Consider the following 21,655-nt stretch of genomic DNA (forward strand, 5'->3'; position numbering starts at 1 on the left):
GCTTAATGAATGCTTGCTGCTAGTGGACAGACCGTGGGGTACTACATTTTAGCCCTTGGCTTGGCTCTGGGACCCTCAAGCCCCAAACTAACCAAGTAGCAAATACCTGCTGGGCAATCTCAGATCTATTTGGGAGTGATCAATTATAGATTATGAAAATATGAAAACGTTTATTGCAGACCTACTGGGAGTTAGGTTGGTGCCCTAAGGTCACCATGCACGTGAGTGTTTTCCAAGCGCAGCATTCAATTCAAAAATTGAGAAGGAAGGGAATGGAGAAAGATGAAATCATATTTTTAAATCCCTACCATCACTGATGCTATTAGCTATATCTTTTCCCAATTCAGGTAAAAGAGCTATCCGGGTCGTGGTGACCCAGGTTGAAACAATCTCACATGTGAAAAGCGGAAGGAGAGGCTTAGGTTGAGCAGAAGCTTGAGAGAGAGACGCATGCCACCTAGCTTCCAGTGTCTGGCAGGGCTGCCACGTGGAAACAGACTGGCTGCATTAGCAGAAGACGCACCATTGGGTGCATACTCTGAAGCAGATCCAAGGTCTCCAAGAAAGCACTTGTAAATGATTTCCTGGGTTCCACATCTGCCAATTGTGGGGCATCTTTGGTAGAGGCAATTCTTGCACTGAGCAGTGAAGCTGAACCAGATCCCCTTTAAGGCCCCTTCCAAGAACCTCTGATTCTCCAGCAAAGCTGAAGGGATGGAGATAGGATGGGTAGCCCCTGCCTGCAGAAGTCAACATCAGAAAAGAGGGAGGAGCTCTGGGACTCCCTGAGGGCAGGCGGCAGTGCATCTCCCCTCCCCTAAACCTTGGAGACCTACCCACCCCTAGGCACCACCCCCTTCCCTCCCTCAGGGACAGAGGATGTGCCGTCTCCCCTGTCCCCAGTTTCCTCCCACCTGTCAGGATCCTTGCGATTAAGTGCCACATCTCTTTCACGTTCTTCCTTGTTCTCCAAAGGTGGTGAAGCTGACAATCTTCCAATTCCAGGAATCCTGGCCATGCCCCCTCTCAACCGCAGCGAGCTTCTCTTATTCTCTAGGGCTCTGACCTGGACTCCAAGATAAATATTTAATGCAGAGGGTGCAGCTGAGCTGACAAAGGTCCCAACTTCCTGTTTCTCACACGAGGAGGGGACAGCCATGGGCGAGGAGCTGGGGACTGGCTACCAGCGCATGGCTATGGGAGGGGCGAGTCTGGTAAATAGCTTTGCAGGAGGAGGCGGGGTCGGCCCCCCTGGAGCCCTGAGCCTTCCTCCTGAGCTGCTTGGACTTCTGCCTGTCTGCTTAGGCCCTGCTGGGCTTATCACCTCTCTCAGGTCAGAACCTGCTTTGCCCTAGAGAGGGGGGAAATCACTCTCCCTCTCAGGCTGTGTGCTTGGACCAAGGAGGAGCTATAACAGGATCCCTCCAACACACAGCCTCACCGAAGAGAGGATGAGAGATGGGGGGGAGCACAGAGCCTAAGGAACCTGGACCAACTCCTCCTTTTCTGCCCATGTTTAGGGAGAAGACTCCCTCCTCTTTGAAAAGTGGGAGATTAAAAGGAAAAGAGTAGCGAGATTCAGCCAAAAACCAGGTGTGTGATTTCTCAGCTCCTCCCACCACGCTCAGCTCTGCTTGCTGCTGGCCTGACCTGGCAGAGAGCTGGCATGGCGTAGGGAGAAGCTGAGGACAGGGATGGCCGTCCTAGGTGACCTAGCAGTTGTCAACAACGGGGCAGATTCCTTTCATCCCAATGCACTATCTCCTCTGGCAACTCCCTTATCACCTGACAGGGACCTCCCTCCCTGTGACTCTCTCGGTCTCTGGCACGGTCTTTTGTCAGGGGGCTGCCTCTGCCTTCTCAGAGCCACCTGAGCCACAGTAAACAGTTACATAAGCGCTCTGTTTTTTCTAGCTATCTGATCCTGGGCGGCACCGTGCCCCACTCCCACCCTGCTCCTTGAGGCCGCCACCTTTTGTTCCTTGGATTATCCCCCAGTGGCCCCCATGTCAACTGAGGTGTGTCCGCATCCACCACACTACGGGATGATTAGCCAAGAGACTACCCATAGTTGTGTGGCTCTTCACACAGAGGGGGAGGAGAGGGTGGCTGTTCATACAGGAATGCGGTCGCTCTACAGCAGCCTCCGTCACCAAGAGGAAGGATGAATGGAAAGAGCTCTATGTTGTAAGTGAGTAGGCTGAGCGGAGAATTCAGTTTCATTTCTCAAGTGGGAAAAAGGAAGCCAGGGATCCCGGAAGACATAAACCTGAACTCTCAGTTCTTGAGGAGTGTCTGTGCTGGTGCTGGGAGTCTGGCGTTCGGATGTCACACTCATATGGACCCTGAGCAGCCAAGTGGCTCCCCAGCTCTGGGCCTCGGTCCCCCCTCATTAGACAAAGGAAGGCCATCTGCTGTTCCTTCTTTTCTCCTGCACAGGAATGAACAAACTCTGGTATATTTTTTAGTTAGGCTATGAGCAGGTTTCTACTTTGTGCTTTCAGAAGAGTGTTTTCTTCCCACCAGGGATACGGAGCAAAGCAGACCGGAATGGATTAGCAAAGAAGGCACCGTCCCTTTTGAGGATTTTGACCTTCTCTACAGGGGAAGACCACAGTGACCCATTAGTGAGGAACTGAAACCAAGTCACATCAGAGACATGAGTACAAATCTGGGCCATTTCATCCCCTGGGCTCCATCCCTTTATCCTGTTTCCACTCCTGAGTCCAGCTCTTGCTAATGTTGCCAGCCAAGTTCTACCCAAGATCCTCATCAGGCCAAACACTCATGGGAACAGGAGCAAAAGAAGGGGAACACAAGTGACCCACTGTGAGTCCTGGAAGACCCTCTGAAGCTGACAATGGCATGGCCTAACCCCAGTGTTTTGGTATAGTCACGGTAAAGTAAGGGATCTCTGTGAGCGAAAAAATACCCATGACAGGTCAAGTATGGTCCGTGTTGGAGCCTGGCAGCCAGGGTGAGTGGATCCCCATGGGATAGGGAATGAGGCCCTCAGGCCTGCCTGGCACAGATCTTTCCATAGCACACACATGATGTAACAGCCGTCTATTCAAGGTTCTCAGAGTCAGCCACATCCAAACCCTGAAGGCTGGGAGAGAACTCAGGCTTGTGTCCAATCATCGAGTCTATCTTCAAGGAGGCCTTTACACTGACATCACACCAACGACTGTTCTCTCTCTCCCTCCTTTTATAGATGAACAGACAAGCACAACGTGCAGACGGGGTGTCTCTGAGAAGAGCTGAGCTGGATGAACCTCTTCCAGTTCTCAGGACAGAAAGAAAGAGCAAGCGGCTGTCAGCTCCTCAGAAAGCAGATTTTATAAGGGAAAGATAAATAAGAGATGACCTCAGAGGGAAAACCCAGCCAAGTTAATTCAGACACAAAGAAGGGCACACAGACCAGGAGCTGGAAAACTAGGTCTGCATCACCCATTCCTAGCAGGTAAACTGAGATAAGGAAGATAAGACGGCTGATTTACTGGCCAGTGGACACCACGAGGTCTGGCCTCCAAACAAAGAATGACCTTGTCTTCCCACCTCCTTGAATTCTAAAATGAACCTTCTCCTGAACTGAGGCAATGGTAAAAAGGATAATTTACCATTATTAATCCACTGTATCAAAATCCAACAGACTTCCTAACACCTGAAATTTGTGATAAAAAAAAAAAGACCAGGCAATTACACATAGCGGGCGAGAAAGTAAGGATTTGATCTAGATGTAGTGAGAGGTAAATATGAATCTGCATTTGAGTTCTTTATTTCCAGGCTTAAAAAATTTTTTTTCACAACTCTGAAATAAGGGTAAATATTACCTTATTTTACTGAAGGTTTAGCTGAGGTATGAGGACATCGCTAAGCCAGGATGCTACTGGGATAACAAAGATCCCAAAATACGTATTTAGCTCACTTGGAATGAGAAACCTGGGCTTGTTTTCCAGCCTGCAAACTGTACTGTGGCCCTAGCTGTGTCTATACTGACAGTGAAATTGCCTTAGGCCTGGCTGGTCCTGATTTACACTTTCTACCTCTACTGCCGTAGCTGATAGGATCCTCTAACCCCCCACCTGGCCAAAGGGGTTATTTTTCCTTGTGAATCCACAGCACCTCATGGTATTTCTACTTTCCAGAGGAATCAAAGGCTGGTCTGACACTTCCTCTCTTGGGGGTTCAACTCCACATTCAACTCCTCTCTGGCTTCTTCGACTTCTCCCAAGACGAAATTCATCTGTGTCTATTATTAGGATCGTGTGCAGTTATTAAATTGCTATAATAAGAATTATTTTTATCTTTCGTAAAGACTGTATATTTTCTGAGATGTCTTTCTTCCTTTTCTTCAAGAAGTGGCCTCTGCCGGAGAAGCCACAGAAGCAGCTGGGACTTGAGTGTGAGTCTGTGGTGGGCGATGTGCCAGGAAGGAGGCCAGGGCAAGGGAATGGGTTCTGAGTGGGAGAAACAGAACCACCAGCACAGCCAGCAAAGCAGACTGAAAACGAGGGAGCTGAAGAAAAGAGGTTCCTTTTATTGTGATAGGATTCTTTTCCTTGAGAGGTGAATTCCTTAGCATTACCAGAGACCAGACCGGACATCAAACATCAGGCTTTCCCTTGACTTCTGGAATTACTGAAAGGGTTAAGAGCCACGTACAACTGCCTCCATATGGAAATAAAGGAAATAAAGACACAGGGAGCCATTAAAGTTATTTAATTTTAAGAGTGTTTTCTTCTTTTTTTCAAGATGACTTCCAATGTACAGTAAGAAAGTTTTAACAAATTAATTTCTTGTTCACAAAAGACTTATTGAATGATTTCTGCCAATAAATAACATTTCCACCATTTGCTTTAACGTAACTGAAAGCAAGAAAAAGCCAGTAATCTCTAAGCACAAGCAAATAATCCATCATTCAGAAAAGCCTTTAAAAAATTACACCACCAGCTAGTCTCATATGTCTGACCACCTCATTTAGGAAGCAAAACCATGATCCTTTCTTGGAAAATGCCTGCTGACATTTCTACTAGGAAACAGAGCTATTGGCCACAGTGCACTGAGAGAGGAAAAGTGAGGTGTTCATGATGGCATCTTCAAAAAGTTTCTCTGACAGACAAAAACCGCATCTTTATTGCCACACATCAAAATCTAGAGGAGACCTCCTCCTTATAACATGCACTTCACTTTAACATGCAAAACAAACAAAAAAAAGTTATTTGGAGACAGCTATGTTGAGGGAGTGAAGGGAATCTGGGCAAGAACTTACAGGAAGGCAGTGTACATGGCCCTCCTTCAGAGCTGCTCAGAGGGATGGTCCACGTCCATGTCCTCACTTCCGGACCTGAAGCCAGCTCGACTTGTCATGAGGACGGAGAAGAGGAGGAGAAGCATAACCGTATCTCAGACAAAGGTGTTATTTAGCAAGTCTTGCCAAGGTTGCTGGGGTGTGAGGCCACAGCCTCCCGCGAGGGAATATACTCTCCAGTATCACCTTTACCTTTGTGACTACGTAGACGAAGGCAGCTAACCCTGACCCCATTCACTTTGGCTGGCTAGACATAGGCAGGTCAGGTCACAAGTCTCAAAGTAATATAGGTTTCCTCTTTCACACTCTGTCAATGGCACAAAGCTCTACTGTTAATACCATTCTCTGCTGGACTCAAGATAAGAGTAACGACCCTGTTTTTCGACTCCACACGCACCTGCTCTTTCTTACGGCTCCTATAAGCGTTTGATCACAGCAGCGCTGAAGAGGGACTGCGACATTACAATGCTTTGGAGCTGTCCTCCAGGTAACCCAAACCCTCCTCCAGCTATTGTTGGGGCTCCCTAGGCTGCCCTTTACTCTCTCCTATAGCAGATTTCAGAAAAGATGTGGACCTGGATGCCAGACAAAGCAGTACCCATCTTTATAACCACAAGTGATTTAGGAAATTGGAGCCTCACTCCCACAACTGGGGCTGTGGGTTCACCCTCCCTCTGAATTCTTTTCTGCCGGGGTAGGGAAAGCTGAATAATGCTTTGAAAAACACTTGGGTTCCACTGTTACTATAACAACTATAATACTGGAGATTCTAGAATATCTCGACAAGTCTTTATGGGTGTGAAAATAATTGTCAATACAAAAACTAGAGAAAAAACCTGATAATTAATACAAAGAAAAACTATGAATCAGTCCGTCTGGTACAAGCTCTTCCTAAAAACAGTTTTAACTGGCTGGCCACCCAGATTGGTCAGGATGAACTTAATTCTCAAGAGCTTGAGTTTTATTTTTATAGATATGGTACAGTCACAAATGCTGGAGATCAGCTACAATATTTACATAAAAAAAGGCAGGGTAGAAGGAGCAGATTTCAGCCTTCCTCTGAGAGGCTAGAGAGACTCTACAGTAATGACCGTGAGCAGTAAGTGTGGCTGTATCTCACGTAGGCATGCTTTATAATATTTTTCTTATAGAGAGCAGCTGCCTCAAACTTTGTTTTCTTTAAAAATCTTTTGGCCATGCCACGCAGCATGTGGGATCTTAATTCCCTGACCAGGGATCAAACTGGCGCCCCCTGCATTGGAAGTGAGGAGTCCTAACCACTGGACCACCAAGGAAGTCCCAAACTTTGTGTTTTAAAATTACTCAGAAGAGGATCTAAGGGACAATGCCAAGGCCCCAACTTATCTAATTCTAAGAAATCTCACCCTTGCTCCATAATGACATTAGGTAATAATATTCTGTTTAAAAGCAAAGAAGAGCTTTTCTTTTCCTATTTTGAGTAGTGTCACGAAATCAGCTATCCTGGTATCAGGATAAGAAAGCAATTCTTTGCTATTGAGAAAAACTTGATTCATGGAACCACAACTGTTCTCTAGGAACAGAAAAGGCAATGTAAATATAGATAAAAGGATAAGAAAAATACTGATATTCCTAGAGAGTCTGACTCTTCTACCCCTAGGCAAAAAGCCACAATTGCCCTTCAGCGTGATAAGCCATGTTCACTTTGCTGGTCAATATCTAGTCAAAAAAGGCCAGCGAATCAGCAGTGTCTGTACCTATAACCTGTTACCTTGAGGTTTTAAAGAAAACAGGCTGCTTTTGTTTTAGCATTCCATCTCTCTCTCTCTCCCTCTCTCACACACAAACACACACACACGGCTTATTCTTTTACTTTTGCTCTAAATATTCAGAACACAGAGATTAAAAAAAGATGTATGTTTTGAACTTGTATTAGATGAGTTCCAAAATTTTTATTAACAAGAACTGTCATCTGATCAATTTGTAATTTCCTATGATTTGGATGTAAACAAGATTGGGAAAACTGGTCTTTGGAAAGTGTCATTTCTAAAATGGTATTTCAGAATAGTTTACAAAGGAGCCCTCTGACGTGTCTAGGGAACTGATGTAGGAAGTACCCCCCCCCCCACCCCCATGAGAGAAGTTGAATAAGGTCCCTGTGGACCTTATAATGAAGGAGAACAAGAGAAAAGTATTTTCAGTATCTTTAGAACTTGCAGGGGGAAGATTTAATAAAAACAGAAGAGGCTTTGAAAACAGCAACACCGCAGAGCGCTGACAGCAGTTAAAACGTTTAAAATGATGGCCCCAGGCAGACTATCAGGCCCCAGGTAGTCGTAAGGCAAACCCAGGGCAGGCCCCCAGCCATCCTGGGAGCTACCGTCTAGATTAAAACATTAAAAAATATGTTAAACCCTCCAATGAAGTCTTAAAGGGAAGAACAAGTACATAAGTGCTGTTATTACAATATATTCCTAAGGTTCACGCTGCCGAAACTGCCTTGAGTCACAGATAGAAATGCATATATAGGTGCACTGCCTGCCAGTTTGGCTTTAAGAAAGCCACCTGTACCAGACAGACACACTCACCACACAACTTTCTAAAGTGCTGAAATACACACCCCGGCTTTTTACAGAACATAAGAAATGCCTTTATCTCTAGAATTCAACAGGATTTTCAAACCTAACTTCCTTCAAGAGCTGTGCTGCGCTCTTTTAAACCCCCTCCAATTTTCTTGACTCGTGACCACTTAACTCTCTACCCCGGCTGATCCTTCAACAGCTCAAAGGGTACCTGTAAAACACATCTTTTCGCATGGCTCTGTCAAGGAAAATTGCTTTATCGTACTACTTCGTTATGAGAAGAAAATGAAGACCTTCCTAAGTAACTGTCCTTTTTTTTTTTTTAAACTAATACTATGTAGTTTTTTGCTTATAAGGATTTGTAGTAACTATTTCACTAGTTGCCTGCTGATTGAAGCCCTTAAGATTGAAGCCCAAGGTTTCTACCTGTGGACTGTGTATGGATAACAACAGCCTCAATAGAAAAGAGAAAGGGATCAGGACTCCCATCTATCAAACCTGTCCTGTGACCTGTCACATTAGGTGAGATTTCCAAAACAGCGGCCTCTTCTCTCTTGGGATTGGGGGAGGGAGGAGTATGAGGCTATCCAGGCGATGAATTCCTCTTTGATTATGAAGAAATGATCAGTAAAGACAGCTACTGGAGACGCTTTCTCCCTTTTTTCAAAGGATTTGCTCACCACCCAATAAGAGATCTTTTATCTCCTTCCCAATATCTTTCCTATCTTTTTTGTTAACAGAGCAATCTATGCCACCAGATTCCAGTCTCCAAAATGCTTTAATCTCTGTCATAAACAAATTGGGAACTGTTAGCAAGGCACAGGAAAACAGAGATAGATGGACCAAATCCTCATTCTCCTAATGAAATTACGTTTTGTTTTGTTTTGTTTTGAGCCATGCCACGCAGCTTGTGGGAGCCTAGTTCCCCGACCAGGGATTGAACCTGGGCCCTAAACAGTGAAAGCGCGGAGTCCTAACCACTAAACCGCCAGGGAATTCCTTGAAATTATGTTTCTTGAAAAAACGTTTCTGGTGTCCTTGAAGTTCTGAACATAAAGTACTACTGTCTGGGATACTTGCTTCAATGCTGGACTCCTACATCCCAAATGACATTAAGGAATTCCACAAACATGCACTTTGGTGTAGTGTGGCCCACACGTGCACATTCATTACAAGGCTGACCAATGAGGATTATGACCTGGCACCTGTCACCAGGCTAAACCAAAAATAGGAGCCTGAGGATCCCTGAAATTTCCTTCGCTAGTTGACTGTGACTTGAAAAACTAAGGAAAGATTATTCAAACATTATATCTGATCACTTGTTTTTGTATCCCCAAATATGATAACAGAGACTGACACACAGTTCAATCTAGTGAGTGTTGAAAAATGGAGGAACATGCCAGGAATTGATAGGAAATCCTCAGACATCCAATGCCCTTTAGCAAGACTTTTAGTTCACAAGGGGACCATTTTCACCGAGTCAGTTATTATCCCAGTTGGTTTCAAAAATGCTGACACAGAAAAACAGACGGATGACAGGGAGAGCAGATGTGAGAGCTGAGGCAGTAGCACAGAAGGGCACAGGCACTTCCTACCGTTGAAGGGTCTACAGAGGGCATTGATAAAATATTAAGAAATGCTGCTTCCTTTGCAGATGGGCTAAATCACCTAGGGTTCAAAAATAAAAGCGAAAGGATCTGGCAACAGGTAGGAAACCTCCAAAGTTCTAAGGGAAGCTTAAATCAACCATACCCATGGTTAGATGAACAAATTTTAAGTAATTCTATGAAAATCCCTCATTAGTTTTTATTTTGCTGTACTAGAATACATTGAGTAATTGAGAGTCCAGAAGAAAGTAGGTTATTATGGAAAACATTTCCCTTGGCCCTTAAAATCACTGGGTTTGGGTTATTCACTTAGGAGTTCTACTATAATCAAGTTTTCCATAAGAAGAGAAGTTTTAGCCACTGAAATCTAAGAGATCTTCTTCAATGGTACCCTGTAGAAAGGGGAAAAAAAAGAAAAGAAAAAACCCTTTTGTGTTTGAAAAATGATAGCCTGAAATGAAAGCTATTACCCTCCAAAAACAAGAGAAAAGCCTGGCTAGTTCAAGTCAGAAACCCAGGGTAGAGGTTTCCAAGGCCCTTTTATTAGGGGAAGTTCCCCCTTATAGCACAAGACTTCACTATGTATCAGACAATCAGATCAGTTCCTAAAAATAAGGGGGGAAAAAAAAGGAAAAACAAAACAGATTTACTTTTTATATATATATTAAACATAAATTAAAAGAATCTATAAAATGGTCGCCTTGCTTACAGAGTGAATGCAGAGTGCGTTATGAATGCACCTCCAGGTTTAAGTTGTTTCAGTTGCTTTTGTTTTGTTTTCCAATAATAAATAAATAGAATCGAGTGTTAAGTCTTGGATCCACCGGTGCCGCAGCAGGGCTCTGAGTCATTGCTGGCTCTTCTCCCCTTGTCGCTCCTGTGCGCAGCGTTTGGTTGGACCAGTTTCACTGGCCCATCAACGTACTGGCTATCTTTGCGGGGTGGCATCCGCTCATTAATTCGGTCCAGACCTCGGGCTTCTTCAAAACTCCGGATCCTGTGCTGAAGCGAAAACCCTCTGATAGCTATAGAAAAACAGGAAAGGGAGGAGCTCAATTAGACGGCAAAGTGACCGGCTTTACGTTTTTTAGCATACAGCAACCTCCTAGAGAAAAATACAGAAGGGTGGCTGTGGAGCACATGTCTGGTGAAGGGAACGAGCAATGTTTGATCTCAATTAGCCTCCTCTGAAGCTACTGTTCCTTAAGGCCCGAAGGGCCGCTGAAACTGTGAAAGTAATTTCCATAGTTCAATTAATCATAGCAGAAGTAGACCTCACAAAAAAGCCCCAATACATCTGAAAGAGTCTCTTATGGGCCAGAAACGTGCTCAGTGAGAGAGAAAAAAAGGCAACACCAGAATAACAGAACAAATTAAGCAGAGTAGTTACTCTAGCATAAACATCATATCGACCACACAAAAAAGTAACAAAAGAGCAAATCTGTTTGTTTAGAAGGACAGCTTTTTATCTTGCACAACCAGGAGCTGAACGTAAGTTAAAAGACATCTAAAAAATAGTTTCTAGATATTTTCTTTCTGATTGAACTTTTGTATCACCAAAGAAAGCCATTCGCATTGTGAACCACCTTATCTAACAGAATAATTAAATTTATAACAAAAGTTTATCAATCCCAGTTGTTTTCATCCTCAGATTCATAGATAATTTGTTACTTAAAATTTGTTTTCATAGAAATAAAGATAATTTAGCTTGACTGACCTAGGGCAACCTCAGGAACAAATCAAACTAAATTCCTATCTAAAAAAAAAAAATTCCTATCTACTTTTGCCTCCACTCTCGATAGCCTTCGGAATCACTAGATAAAGAGGCCGATGGTTTGAATTTCTGATAATCAAACGGATGCCTCTTGGATATGGAACGGCTATGAGATGACACCATTCGAACCCCCATGACCAGGTGCTTAAGCTTCAGTCATTGCATTAAAGCTAAGAGAGCCCAGAAAGGACTTGCGCTGTAGAGGGGGTCATTTCCATTAATACAAATATAGGACACAAAGGAAATGTTTTGTGAGCTCGCCTAGGTTCTCTCCTCCTTTCTTCACTGTTACAGTTCTGGTGATGCAATAATAAAAGATTTGGAATGTCAACAAAGCTTTTTAAAACCAGCAGACAGACACACGATCACATGTATTGCAGGAATGTGGCCATACCTTCCCGGGCCTCTACCGCTTCGACTGTGGCTGTAAGAGGCAGGAGCAGTGGCGTGCAGAAACGAAGACAGAGAGAGAGTGAGTAAACCGACAGCACTGCTGCCAGCACAGACACCCCAGGGGCCCACCTTTCAGCCTACTTCCATCCATAATAGAAGCCGACCAGTTAAGAGGAGCGAGAGGATTACCGCGGAAAACTAAACTGGGGGGAAATATGAAGTGGGGAGAGTTTCTAAGATTTGTAACATTCCAAGTGGCACGAGAAACGTTCAGCTAATGGGATCTATGGCTAAGACAATGGGGTCAGTCAAGCTGACTAGAAGAAACGAGTTATGATGCGTCCTCATTTTAAACAGCCAGCTGCTAATTTACATCTTGACATTCACGTATCAAAATATGTCGCCGGATCATTTCATGTTACAGCCCTTCTTCGGTTTGTGATAGTTCAGATGGTATTAAATGAGCAGCTGCTGTGTCCTATTAAAAAAGTTATTTAAAATTATTTCTTACTGATTTCAAGCAAACCTTGTGTGGGGTCCAACTGTCCTTTGAATCACTTAATAAAAAAGAGTAGCCTTTGCATAACAGATCGGCGTTTGGAAGGAGAGGAAAATGGGTTGTGAGTGAGGGGTTATTTCTTTTCCGGGGGTGGAGTACTAAGCTGGCAAAGGCATAAATCCATTCAATTCCGAATACAAACTCATGTACCATCTGGGATGAAAGACACAGCAGAGGCTGACATTTCCTACCCACATGGCTTCCATTCGCTGTGTGAGATAGCAGGCCAGTTATTAAGAAGGCCCTCTTCTCCTTCACTGGTGGAAAAGGAAGCTATTTAAAAATTAGTAGCAAGAGGTGAACTTTCTTGCATCTTCTTTTTAAGATAGTAAAAGCACTAATATATGAAAAGGTTACAAGTTGTAGCAAAAAAGATCTTATTAGGAGAACCCTGTCAGTTCCTCCAATACTAATTTTTTAAAAGAAGGCAGGGAAGAAGAATGAACAGTAACAGTTTGCTGTTCCTGAGGCTTTTTATATGAATCAGAGAGGAGAAACTGGAAGAACTGAAAATGGACTGAAAATGAACTTCCCAACACAATGGGGGAAAATGGAAACTTGGAATCAACTCATCGAGGGCTTACATGTGTCAACCATATGTTGGCAGGTGTTCAAGCTATGTCACACCCTCCCAAATCTCCTCACATAGAACAAACAAACTTTCACAAGAAAACCATAGTGGCTTCAAACAGCACATCACAAAAGCAACTGTTAGGAAGTGGGAGAACAAAGCTTTACCTGAAGTTGTATACAGAGTGTTGGTTTAATTACAGTTCAAAAGCTATGTTTGTGGCAAAATGTGTACTAGTATCACATTGTTTTGGGTCCTCCTAGAATTGCTTTTTGCATTGGGTATTAAGATAGTAGCCTCTACTGAGGGACATTCCTTATAAGAAACTTTCATATAAAACTGAGAAACGTTTTCTTTCCTTTACTTATATATACTTTTCTTTACTGAATGAGATTTCTTTACTGAAATATAATTCATGTACCATAAATTCACTTGTTTAAACTTTACAATTCAATGACTTTAATATATTTAGAGTCGTGCAGCTATCACCACAATCTATGGTTAGAACATTTTCATTATCCCCCCAAAACCCATTTCCCTCCCCTAACCTTATAGTCAGCTACTAATCTACTTTCTGTCTCTACAGATTTGCCTGTTCTAGACAGTTCACATAAATGGAATCACACAATATGTGGTTTTAGTGACTGGCTTCTTTCACTTAGCATAATGTTTTCAAGGTTTAGTCACGTTGGGGGCTGTATCAGTATGTCATTCCTTTTTATGACTGAATAGTATTCCATTGTATGAATATACAACATTTTGTTTATCCACTCACCAGGTGACAGACATTTGTGTTCTTTCCACTTAGTGGCTATTACAAAACATGCTGCTATGGACATTTGTGTACAAGCTTCGTGTGGCTATGTTTCCTTTCTCTGGGTATGTAACTAGGAGTGGAACTGCTGGGTCATATGATTAACTGTATGCTTAATCACCTAAGAACGATGACAGATTGGTTTTGCCAGATGGCTGCTCCATTTTATGTCCCCACCAGCAGTGTATGAGGGTCCTAGTTTCTCTCCATTCTCACCAACACTTGTTATTATTTGCCTTTTTGATTCCAACCATCCAGTGGGTTTAAAGTGGTATTTCATTGTGGTTAACGTCTAATGATGTGGAACATCTTTTCATGTACTTACTGGCTATCTGTATGTCTTCTTTGGAAAAATGTGTCTATTCAATTTTTTACCCATTTTAATTGGGTTATTTGTCTTCTTATTATTCAGTTACAAGAATTCTTTACAGTTTCAAGATACTAGTCTCTTATCAGATGTATGCTTTGTAAATATTTTTACCCATGCTGCAGGTTGTCTTTTCACTTTCGTAGTGGTTCTATTTGCAGCACAAAACTTTAAAACTCTTGATGGAGTCCAATTTATACCTGACCTGTTTTTTTTTTAATTTCTTTTTATAGATTTATTTATTTATTTATTGGCTGTGTTGGGTCTTTGTTGCTGCGTGTGGGCTAGAGTGCAGGCTCAAGTAGTTGTGGCGCACAGGCTTAGTTGCTCCGTGGTATGTGGGATCTTCCCAGATCAGGGATTGAACGCATGCCCCCTGCATTGGCAGGTGGATTCTTAACCACTGCGCTACCAGGGAAGTCCCAACTGATCTGTTTTTTATCTTATGATCTTTCCTTTTTATTCTGGCTACCAAGAAGCTTAGAGTCAAATCTGTGACTGACTATTCACTTTCATTGGTTTGTTTTCCTTTGTGCTCCAATTTCCAAGCATATTTATTTCCCTTCACTGTGCTGGATGTATAGTGTAACTTACTCAAATCCCCCTTGGAACAAGGTGGGGTATAAATGAATGTAGGTTATAAGGCCATACGGGATAGGATATTGTTGGCTGACGGTCCTCCAAGTAAAGTTACATGAACAATAACAGGTCTTGTTCAGCTAATGCTCCAGTTTGCCAATGAACCTGTGGAACTGAGACTCTGATGGGAAAATGGCAAGGAAATTCAGTTCTTGTCAATCAATAAGAGAAAATAAGAAGCTCTAAAAAGTTGGCTGCAACTTTAGTTTTGTTCTTACACATTACTGAGATTTCTATCAATTTTGGAGTATCAATAGACAATTCTATATTGATTAAAACACTCATATTCAAATCAGGAGTGAAGGGAAACTGCATATATTTGGGACTGAGAACAAAAGGTAGGCCAAGGATTATAAACAACAAATCTCAAATAACACATCTATAAAATTCTCTTTGTTACTTATTTCAGATTTCCAGATTTACTCTTTCGAATCAAGGTCTAGAAAAATTTGGTTCAGATGAAAACAATTCTGTGGATCAGCAGATTTTCGAAACTTTTCATGAAAGGATATATAGGACATTCCTTTTTTTCTTTACCCATGTTACTTCCTATTAACTCTAAAATACCTTGTCAGAGTTGCTCTCAGAACATCGCACATGACTAACAAGCAAAGTAATGACGGAAAAGTATTTTGCACATTTGAGAGAAAAAATTCAGTCTGAAACAGTTTACTGATTCTTCCTATGAAACTAAAGAAGTTAAGAAAATTAATTATATACTTCCAAGGAGAAAGTTCATTCTTCCTTATAAATAACCAAACTCTAATATTTCAATATTAAATTTGAAAGAGAAGGAGGAAATCAATCCTATAAAAAGAAGAGGGGGAAGTGAGGCTGTTCCTATTAATCAATAGCCCCGGAATGTTCATAAAATGCAAAGAATTCCTGTAAGAGGCAGGATGACAAGGAAAAAGAAAAACTTAAGTAGAAGCAATTCAAAAAACAAGAGGGGCAAAAAAGCAGTGAAACTCCACTTTAAGTTGTTAATGCTTCAACTCCAGTTTTCATGCCTAGAATTAGTCATCCAATGACTTGATCTCATGTTTCTTTCCCTTGCTTGACCAGATCTGTTTATTCTGACAAATATCAACCTTTTCATGTCTCGGTTCCATAAAGCCCTCTCCTCAGAAGTCAATGTCCATGAAATTTTCAGAACTGACACACTGGTTGAAGAGGTGACTGTGGCACTGTTGTAGGATACAGTTTGCGGGCAAAGAGGCACACTGCCTCTCTGATTGAGAAACTCTAACCTCCCAAAATTAAGATATAAAACACACAAGTGAGGCATATGGTGTGTACAAATCTGAAGTGTACTGCTTAATACATTTTTATATATGCATGCACATGTGTAACCACCACCTAGATAGTGATACAGAATGTTCCCACCACTCCAGAAGTCCCCTGTGGCCCTTCTGGGTCCATATGCTCCCACCGGAAGACGTGCCATTCTGACTTCTTTTACTATTGATGAGTCTGCCAGTTCTTCTTCTTCTTCTTTTCTTTTTTTGAAATCATAAAAACAATTTATTCCAAAAGAGAGCAGAAATAAATTCATCCTAAAAATATGCTTTGGCACAGTTCTGGTGGGACAGACCTTCCCTCTGGACATGTTCTCCTACTGACCGCCCCATAGGAGTCTTCCTGTCTTGTAACAGTCTTTAAACCCTTTGCTGATTCCCATGTAGTGAGCAGGCAGAAGCCACCTTCAAATCCACAGGTTCCAAAGAGAGAGTCACGTGTTTCTCAGGAGAACAGCACTTTCTATGTCAGAAGAGTGCATAAACATCTTACGGAGTCTGCACAGTTTAAGTAGGTACATAATTCATCAAAGTGTAAAAAAGGTGATGGGAAAAAAAAATACTGCATCGTAGAATAAGATGTGCAAATATGCTGTGAATGTTTAAGGCAGCTGATGGCCAAAATAGGCGAGTCAAGGAAGGCGGTCTGGGTATGGAGGTGGTTTTACATTTCTTCGTGACTAGAGATAACAGCAAACTGAACAGGTCACCAACAAGGTGATGACAACTTGGTTGGGACCCTCAGGGATGAACCAGGGCTCCAGGAGGCTGACGAGGCCCCAGAACCCGCTCATCATGAGAGTCACCGTGAGGCCCATATACGCCACAATCGCTGCCCCGCCGCCTCACTTTGGGCCCACCCAGAAGTGTTAGTCTGCCGGTGCTTGAACATCACATAAACCAGACAGTCTGTGCTCTTTTGTGTGTAGCTTTTCTAGTTTACCATGATGTCTATAAGATTCAACCATGTTTTTGCATGTATCCATAATGTTATTTTTTATTGCTGAGTAAATTCCATTGTATAAATATAACAATTTATTTATCTGTTCTACTATTGATGGACATTTGGTTGTTTCCCATTTTGGACTATTATGAATAAAGCTAAGGCGAACATTCTTATGCACATCCTTCGGTGGACACGTGCATTAATTTCTCTTCGATATAAACCAGGCAATGAATTGCTGGTTTTGCTTTATTGCCCAACAGTTTTCCAAAGTGACTGAACCAATTTACAAACCCACTAGCAATGTATCGAGTTCTAGTTCTCTACAGAAAGTCATCAGTACTTGGCATTGTCGCACTTTTAAATTTTAGCCATTCTAGAGAATATGTAGTGGTATCTCACTGTGGTTTTATATCCATTCCTCAGATGAATAACTATTTTAAGCATCTTTTCATATGCTTTTTGGCCATTTTAATACCCTCTTTTGTGAAGTATCTGTTAAAATCTTTTGACCATTAAAAAAATTGGTTGTTTTGTGTTTTTTCTTATTGAGTTGCAGTTCTCCCCGCCACCCGCCCTGCGGTGTGTGGCATGCAGGATTTCAGTTCCCTGACCAGGGATCAAACTGTAAGGGAGCGTGGAGTCTTAACCACTGGGCCGCCAGGGAAGCCCTTGAGTTGTAGTTCTTTATAGATTCTGAATATAAGTCCTCTGTCAGACTATGTGCTGCAGAAATTTTCTTTCAGTTTATGGTCTGTCTTTTTCCTTTCTTAGTCATGGATTTCTGTGAATACACATTCCTTCCTTCCTTCCTTCCTTCCTTCCTTCCTTCCTTCCTTTCTTTTTAAAATTTAGGATGCACTGGGTCTTAGTTGCAGCAGGCAAACTCTTAGTTGAGGCGTGTGGGATCTAGTTCCCTGACCAGGGATCGACCCTGGGCACCCTGCATTGGGAGCACAGAGTATTACCCACTGGACCACCAGGGAAGTCCCTACGCATTCTTAACTTTAATGAAACTCATTTATTAATTTTTTTCTTTTAAGATTAGTATTTTTTGTGTCATACTTAAGGGCTCTTTATCCCAATGCCTAGTTTCCATATTTTCTTCTGGGAGTTTTACTGTTTTAGCTTTTACATTTAAGTTATAATTCATTTTGACATGCGTATGGAGAGAAGGATCAAGATCCATTATTCCCCCAGAGATGGATATCCAATTGCTTTAGTATAATTTATTTAAAGAAGCCCTAATTTTCAATTTGACATTGACTGCTAGATAACGGGGGCACACCTGCCACAAAAGGAGCATTTCTCATACTCACCTGTCTCAATAGTCTGCTTTCCTCCTGAGAGGACACCCAAAGGGAGTGTACCTGTAGGAGTCAGGCCCTTGAGAGTCAGCACACTCTCACTCTCTTCCCTGAAAAGGAAGATCAAAGCCCTGGGTTAATGCCAGGGTGTCTACCACTTAGTATCTACAAAGATACTTGAAGGAAGTTAAGAAAAGATGCACAGCGATGGAGAACAGGTGCTCCTTCTCCCTACCCCTTCCCTGACCCAAAGAATGAGATGTTTTCTGTAAACATTTCAATTGTAAACAATTAGCCAGGTCTTGCTTTTCAATTAGAGCCACTTAATAGTCAGGCGCTGTTCTAATGTTTTCCAAATATCAGCCCATTTAATCCTCCAAATAACCTTGTAAGGCAGATCCTGCTATTAGCACTCTTTTACAGACCAGGAAAATGAGGCACAAGATCACACAGCTGTGAAGACGTAGAGCCAGGATGTGAACACAGGCAATCTGGCTTCAGAATCCACACTAAATCACTCCACTCACTGCACTCCATCTAAGCTCATACCAAATAAATGTTTGCCAGACATTTCTAGTCACTTTAATATGTAGGTCTGATTCAATCTGCACTCAACCCAAAGACCTACAGTTCTAGTACCAAACTCCAATTCTAAAAAAACTGTTCTGAAATCAACTCCTAAATCACTCTCAAAATGCTCTTACCCCGCACGGTAACGACAGACATATCCTTACCGAAGAACTGAGAAGACCCTTGCCATCTTCCCGATGGCTCTGATTTTATTCTTGATGACCTCCTTCCGAACCGCGGTGCCTCCTTAGAGAATACAAAGAATAAGTGAGTTACAGGGATATGTTAACAGGTTCATTTTAAAAAATGCAGGATGAAGCAACTTTCTAAGTTAAAGACATCATTTTTTAAAAAAGAAATTAAGGCCTAAATTTGTTTAAACAAACAAAAATCCCAGGAAGTCCTAAGGAGCAAGAGAAAAAATAACCCAGAAGAGAGAGAGAGAAAAAAAAAGATGAAGTAACAAATGGAGGGGCTACAAAAAGGACAGACTGAGCGGATCTATAAAGATAGGAACTTATTTGTCGTTCTGAAATGCAGACCACAGTGAAGAATGAAATACACACATATAAACAAGGACAGTTGCTACAGCAAAGATCTCTTTTGAGAATGCTGTCAGCCACCTCAGGATGCAGGGTTTGGCCTGCCAAATGGCAAGTGATGAGCTGACCAGTTGTCTTCTGCATGTAAACACAACAACACAGCTAGCTCTGCAGAACTTAGTGAGAGCTGCTTTCATTCTATAATCCTCACTTACACACTGGTGAGTTATTTCCTACCATAGACAACTGTACAGTACAAATTATGACAATGGGTAAGGTATTTTATAAAGCAACATCAAAAAAGTTAATGTAAGACTTTACAGCCTTTTCTCATCCAAGATTTAGGAAACAGCTCACACATGAGAAGCCAATGTCCAGGCATGCATCAGGTGACCGCATTCAAAAGTCAGAAACTAAGAAACGGGGCCTCTCCTTCCTCACCCCCCAGCTCTCAATATCCTGCAGGACCATACAGCAGGGCTCAAAGAAAACATATTCATTAAAACAGAAAGGGAGGATGGAGAGCCTGTCTGAAATTACTCAACTACAACTAAAAAAGTTTAATTAATAGATTGTGGTGGGACAGACAGCGAGTATTAAGCTCATAGCACATTTTGGTCAGATACCTTTCTGATAGCTTGAAATGTAGTGATCTTCAGGGAGAAGAGACACCAAGAAACAAGGAGATGAAAATAGAAATATGGGAAGAGAAATATAAGTTTGCATGGAAGAGAGAAAAAAAAATCAAAGTGAAATGCAATGAGAGAAGCAGGCTATTATCTTTATCAGCTCAGAAGAGATATCCTTGCTATCATGACAGAACATTAAATTATAGATTTCTTGCCAGAGTTTTTCTATTTCTTAGAAGTTTTACATTAGTTCACATCTATTATTTTCCAACCTATTCTACCCCCATAGATCATGAAAATAAAATTAGACAAAGAAAAAGATATTATTTGTGGAACAAATAATGCTGAAAACAATGCACAAAAACAAAGGACGTAATGAAGAGCTTACAAATCTCTTAATAAAAACACTGTGTTTTTATATAATGAATTCAATATCTTCTCATATCTTTCTGGAGATATTACAGTTTTTCCATTTTTAAGTTTTATATTTTCTTTAGAATCTCAAGTTCATTCGAGTTGCTTTTTGCTGTTTTTGTTGTTGTCTCTCTTAGAGACTTTCCCGAGGAGTCCTACAATCCTTGGTGTCTGCTTATCATTGAGAACAAGGGACTAAAAAGCTTTCAGAGCTGGTGAGTGGGCTGTTGACTTGGAGCTTTACATATACAGAGTGACCAGGGTGGGTCTTTGTTAGGGAATTCTTTTTATCAGTACTGAGAATGCATATGGTCACTTAATTCACCTGTTTTCGGCAGAGTATTGATCCCTGTACAGAAATTCTTTGGCTTACACTTTTTAGAGATTAGCCTCCAGTTTTGGGGACGAGGCAGCTAGGATTTCAGCTGCCTTTCAAACACCTTTTACCTACTCATTTTAGCTCAGTCCCCATCTCCCTCCTCCCAACTCACAGTCCCCAATTCTAGCAACTGGTGTAGGCTACCAATTCCTTTGCTTTTTGAGGATTTAGCACTGAAACTCAGCATTTCCCATCACTAAGCCAGGCTTTAGCTTTCAGACAAGTCAGTAATACTAATTCATTTATTTTCCAACTTCCAAAATTCCTACAAAAATCTTCACATTTTTGTAGGCTTATAAATTTGTAAGAGTCTCCTTTATTTAAAGTATGATAAACATACAGAAAACTACACAAATGTATAACTCAATGATTTATTAACAAGTAAATGGCCATATAACCAGTCAGGTCAATGAACAGCACCTTGCCAGCACCCCCGATTCCCCACCTTGGGGCCCTTCTAATAATTAGAGTCTCTCCCTTCCCAAAGAAAATCATTCTCTTGACTTCTATTGAAATCACTTTCTCACTCTTCTTTATAGTTTTATCATTTAAGTGCATATCCACAAGTACTAGTTTTAATTTTTTTTAAACTTTATGTAATTGGAACAATCACATAACGTATTTTTGTGTCTGGCTTCTTTTGCTCAACATCATGTTTGTAAGATTCATCTTTTTTCCTGGTCCTGTAGTTCCCTGTCATTATTGTATACAATTCCACTGCATGAATATGCCACACCTTATTTATCCTTTCTACTCTCAGCAGTCATTTGGGCTGATTCCAGTTTTTGGCTGTTTTGAATTCGGCTGCTATGAATATTCTGGTGCATTTCTCTTTGCTGCACATATTTCTGTTAAGTACATTCCTAGAATTAGAATGCTCCGTTATAGGGTATGTATACGGTCAACTTTGGATAACAGTTTGGCATTATCTACTAAAGTGGATGTAGCAATTTATAGTTCAATAGATGAGCATTCCT

The 21,655-nt window shown here is 41.7% G+C and overlaps 1 protein-coding gene across 4 annotated transcripts in view; it reads right to left on the reverse strand.

Moving 5' to 3' along the window:
• Positions 1-10,003: 10,003 nt before the first annotated feature.
• The window catches only part of PPP3CC (protein phosphatase 3 catalytic subunit gamma), a 99,795-nt gene continuing 88,143 nt past the window's right edge, over positions 10,004-21,655 (reverse strand). The window contains exons 11-15 of one of the 4 annotated variants that reach the window (XM_057719984.1): positions 19,883-19,909; positions 18,879-18,960; positions 18,157-18,254; positions 11,648-11,677; positions 10,004-10,504 (exon numbers count right to left, since the gene is read on the reverse strand). In XM_057719984.1, coding sequence (XP_057575967.1) covers positions 10,287-10,504; positions 11,648-11,677; positions 18,157-18,254; positions 18,879-18,960; positions 19,883-19,909 — 455 coding nt within the window. In that variant the 3' untranslated portion in view covers positions 10,004-10,286. The remainder of the gene's footprint in view (positions 10,505-11,647; positions 11,678-18,156; positions 18,255-18,878; positions 18,961-19,882; positions 19,910-21,655) is intronic. The other 3 variants (XM_057719985.1, XM_057719986.1, XM_057719987.1) reach the window with 3 other exon arrangements.

Source organism: Hippopotamus amphibius, chromosome 2, assembly GCF_030028045.1.
Source record: "Hippopotamus amphibius kiboko isolate mHipAmp2 chromosome 2, mHipAmp2.hap2, whole genome shotgun sequence".
Taxonomy (NCBI): Eukaryota; Metazoa; Chordata; class Mammalia; order Artiodactyla; family Hippopotamidae; genus Hippopotamus; species Hippopotamus amphibius.